This window comes from Leptosomus discolor, chromosome Z, assembly GCF_034619465.1.
Source record: "Leptosomus discolor isolate bLepDis1 chromosome Z, bLepDis1.hap2, whole genome shotgun sequence".
NCBI lineage: Eukaryota > Metazoa > Chordata > Aves > Leptosomiformes > Leptosomidae > Leptosomus > Leptosomus discolor.
Window position 1 is genome coordinate 66,116,677 of NC_141419.1, and position 4,571 is coordinate 66,121,247.

The window sequence follows — 4,571 nt, forward strand, 5'->3', positions numbered from 1 at the left end:
TGGCCCTGCACGGGCATCTTGTTTCCCCGACACAGCCGGATGTAGAAGAAAGGTTTTAAAGGGCGTTGAACAGAGCTTAGGCAGGTGGCGGGGAATAACATGTTTACCCTCCATTTCTATCTCTTGTGTCTCTCCACCTCCTCCATCTGCCTGACAAACTGTCTTTTGTGTCTGCTGCGTCTTGTCTTCAACAACTGCTGAAAAATGTTCTTCTTCAGATAACCTTTAAGGTATGGAGGTGCACTATAGAGCCTCCAAGCCCACAGGGACAAGCAGCTCAGCAGCTTCAGAACTGGGTCGTTGCTGTCTTTTACATGACTGGTGAGGGGATTTGGAGATGTTTTGGGGGCAGGGGAAGCCACTTTTGCTCACCTATTTTGTGCATGTCTACAAGGGGTTTGCCCAGTTTGGGGTGATGTTTGTTTTCTGTGTTGCACTATTGCACAGCTCCTCAGACTACGGGCAGAGCTACTTGAGGTGGCTGTAACTGGGGAATTTAAAAGAATTTGATTTCAAACCAGAAAAGCAGTCATCCTCTTAGGCATTCATACTAACTATGTGCTACCATGCACCTCAGCTAGGCAGAAGAGATAATCTGTATCACCATAGAAGGAAGTGAACCTCAGAAACTATTCCTGGTGAAACACTGAGGTGCATTTTTTACTTGTTTTCACTTTTCCTAGGTATCTTTCTCAATATATATTATTTCATTCTAACCGCATTACAACCACATTAAGTAAAGCCGATCTGTATGCAAGACAAAACCTAGGTGCTACTCTTAGAAGCGTAAAGAACCTTTTAAACCATTAACAAAACCTTCTGCAGACTATTTTCTTCCTTTATTTCAGGCCTCGCCCACAAGCAGGGAAGTACACGCAGTGTGTAGGCCCTGTGGCAGCTCCAGCAACAGTCTCCTAGGTTGCACTGTGACCCTGAAGTCATGCCAGTTCAGCTGCGTGGCTGTACTCCAAGCTAGCTCTGATACATCATGGCTGAAAGAAATTATTACTGCCCTGGGAAAGTACACCTATGCCACTGCTCATCTGCAGGTGTCTGGCTCATGCTAATATTTATATAATTTATTTGGGGGAGATGGGGACACCTCTACACAGGTAGGGATACCGATAAAGGAAAGACAGACATACTGTTTAGAATCATAGAATCATTAGGTTGGAATAAACCTCTGAGGTCAATTCCAACCGTCAACCCAACACCCCCATGCCCACTAAACCATGTCTACACCTGCCACATCTACATGTTTTTCTTAACACCTCCAGGGATGGTGACTCCACCACTTCCCTGGGCGGCCTGTTCCAATGTTTGACCACTCTTTCAGTACAGAAATTTTTCGTAATGTCCAGTCTAAACCTCCCCTGACACAGCTTGAGGCCATTTCTTCTCGTCCTATCACTAGTTAATTGGGAGAAAAGACGGACCCCCACCTCACTACAGCCTCCTTTCAGGCAGTTGTAGAGAGCGATAAGGTCTCCCCTCAGCCTCCTCTAGGAAAAAGCCCCAGTTCCCTCAGGTGCTCCTGGTAAGACCTGTTCTTACTTTCCACACGGCATGAGCGCTTGTTATAAAAACAGCTCAGGAAAAAAACGAATTTGTAACTCTAGTTTTGGGGTCTGCAGGACCAAATTTAACAGATACATACCAGGCATTTCTGCTGCTTCTTGAAAACGGAGGCTTTTCTGCCTAGACACAGTGCAAAACCTGCCGGCCCGGAGGAGGAACACGACAGGCTGGATTCCAGCCTCTCCGATCCGACGTGCCCTTCCCCTTGCACCCCCGACAGCGCTTTCTTACCCGAACGGCCGCAGGTGCCCGAAAACCGGCCATTTCGGCGCCCTGCCCCCTCCGCCCCTGCACCCTTTCGCAGACCAGCGGACCGACGCGGACCGACCGACCGGCAGTCAGCAAAGGGACAAAACGCGGTGTTTCTGAAGGTTTTACACAAAATTTCACTGCGCAAGAAAACAGAGGGGAGGCGCTGCAGGGACGACTACGGCGGGGGCGGCTCCCGCTGCCCCGATAGCCCGTCCGCTGCCCACAGCTCGGCTGAGGCGGCGGTGACCCCACAGGGCCGGCCCCGCCCGCCGGCCTCCCTCCCGCTCCCGCCGCCGAGGCCACCCCCGCTGAGGCGAGGCGTCCCCGCGGGCCCCCCGCCCGCAGCCTCGCGTAACCCGCCGGCCCCGGGGCGGCCCGCGGCGGGAGGCCCGGCCGAGACCTCCGGGCCTCAGCGGGCGGGGCCAGCGCGGCGCCGCCAGGCCGCCAGGGGGCGCTGCCGCCCCCATCGCCTTCGCGCCGCTCCCGCCGCCGCCGCCGCTCGCCCTCAGCCCCCCGCCCGTCTCCGAGCGCCGCGGCCTGCGCCATGGAGGCGCCCCCCGTTACCATGATGCCCGTCACGGGCGGCACCATCAACATGATGGAGTACCTGCTGCAAGGTAAGGGGCAGGTGGGCTCCCTCCTGCCGCCGCGGAGAGCGCCCGGCGGGCCGCGGGCCTGCCGGCTGCTGGCGCCTGGGCCGAGGGGCGGCCCCCGGGGAGCTGGGCCTGAGGGGGGTCGGGGCGGGAGGCAGACGCAAAGCGGGCTGAGGGGGGGCCTGCGGTGGGCCGCGCTGTGAGGAAGGCCCCGCTGACCGGGGAGGGGAAGGGTGACTGAGGCGCTGTCTCCGCCCGCCGCAGGAAGCGTTTTGGACCAGAGCCTGGAGAGCCTGCTGCACCGCCTGCGCGGCCTGTGCGACAACATGGAGCCGGAGACCTTTCTGGACCACGAGATGGTGTTCCTGCTGAAGGGGCAGCAGGCCAGCCCCTTCGTGCTGCGGGCGCGGCGGTCGATGGACAAGAGCGGGATGCCCTGGCATTTGCGCTACCTGGGCCAGCCAGAAATAGGCGACAAGAACCGCCACGCGCTGGTGCGCAACTGCGTGGACATTGCTACTTCGGACAACCTGACGGACTTTCTGGTGGAGATGGGCTTCCGCATGGACCACGAGTTTGTGGCCAAAGGGCACGTGTTCCGCAAGGGCATCATGAAAATCGTGGTGTACAAGATCTTCCGCATCCTAATGCCAGGAAACACAGAGAGCATTGAGCCACTCTCCCTCTCCTACCTGGTGGAGCTCAATGTGGTAGCGCCGGCAGGACAGGACGTCGTTTCTGATGACATGAGGAACTTTGCTGAGCAACTGAAGCCTCTAGTGCACCTGGAAAAAATTGACCCTAAAAGGCTAATGTGATTGAAAAGCTGGGCACTTAAGGTGTTGGTTCAGTTAGTGGTGCTGAAGAGGGTGTTTTTCTAAAATGCCTTTTGAGGGCAAATCAAAGCTGGGAAAGGGCAATAAAGGACTATGTACCGGTGTTTTGGCAATTCCAGTTACAGAGTGTTTTTTCCTTCACTTGGGGATGTGAGCAAAACTGGGTACTTCTTAAATTAATACTATTCAAAACATCAGTAAATGCTAACATTGGTAGTTTTCCTTCTCCTGTTGGGGAGATACCTGTTAGAAAGCATATTGCCATGCCATCCAAAAATATCAGACTTGAATTTGTTCTTGTTGTGTACACATATCCCGGTGCTGCTTGCTTGGTTTTTGGTTTTTTTTTTTAAAAGCACCATTCATGTATTGTACTCTGTCATCCTTTTTTAAGTAATGCATGAAGTTAATACCCTTTAACGCAGGAGGTGCTGTTTAACGGTATACAAGCATACACCTATTTACAACAGAATGCTGAAGTAATAGCTTATGTAATGGAAACAGCCAGGACCCAAGATACTTTTGTGAACCTGTTTCTGATATAACCAATGTTAAATTGGAAAACAATTTAGCGGTATTACAATTGCAATATGTCTTCAGATCTTTTAATTCTATTCCATCTTTTTCACTTAAGTTGGGCACAGCAGTCTTGAGTTAATGAGAAAGCAGTAACTTGCGTGGCATTTTTTACTATTAGACCTGACAGCAATTTTGAAAACAGACACATTAAACAATTAAGAGCATCGTACAGATGCTAACTGAACTAGTGATAATTTTGTTTAGCACCTCTCTTGATAGTAGGATGGTTACTTACGCTCCCTATGTTTCAATATTTGAATTAGGTTTGAGAATTAGGTTGAAACAAAAAAAAAGGTTGGAAAAACAACCAGGGTAAAGCAGCTTACTTACTTACATTTCTCAGATTCCTTACAGAAGCTAAGCATTTTACCCATTACTGAAATACACTGACCTCCATTGGAGATACTGCCACCCTTTGGCACCACACAACCCTAATAACTGCAGGCAAAGACCACTCCCACAAAAACCTTCAAAAAAAGCCTTGTAAGTTAACAGCTACATTTTCCAACACTGGAGTTTGGACAGGATAAGCCCGGAGAACTGGGGCCGTGCTCACTGAGGGCAGCATCTCAAGTGTTCCACTGATGCAGGCTCTGTGCAGGGGGTGTGGGGACAGCTGAGCACTGAAACAGCAGCTGGGAAACGCCATGAGACGCTGAACACACAGCAGTGATTTCCAACAGGGGATGAGCAACGAGGTGACCTGTGCAGTCACCTAGACTGGGAGTGTTTT

The 4,571-nt window shown here is 52.0% G+C and overlaps 1 protein-coding gene across 1 annotated transcript; it reads left to right on the top strand.

Moving 5' to 3' along the window:
- Positions 1–2,366: 2,366 nt before the first annotated feature.
- Positions 2,367–3,355, top strand: MED18 (mediator complex subunit 18). Its single transcript, XM_086479986.1, has 2 exons — positions 2,367–2,447; positions 2,688–3,355. Exons 1-2 carry the CDS (start codon positions 2,375–2,377, stop codon positions 3,239–3,241), a joined length of 627 nt encoding a protein of 208 aa, XP_086336112.1. The 5' UTR covers positions 2,367–2,374; the 3' UTR covers positions 3,242–3,355.
- Positions 3,356–4,571: the final 1,216 nt, after the last annotated feature.

Excerpts from the sequence above, each read along its gene's own strand:
- MED18 (XM_086479986.1), top strand. The coding sequence starts at position 2,375 with ATGGAGGCGCCCCCCGTTACCATGATGCCCGTCACGGGCGGCACCATC. Across the intron at positions 2,448-2,687 it reads GATGGAGTACCTGCTGCAAG|GAAGCGTTTTGGACCAGAGC; the intron begins GTAAGGGGCAGG and ends CGCCCGCCGCAG.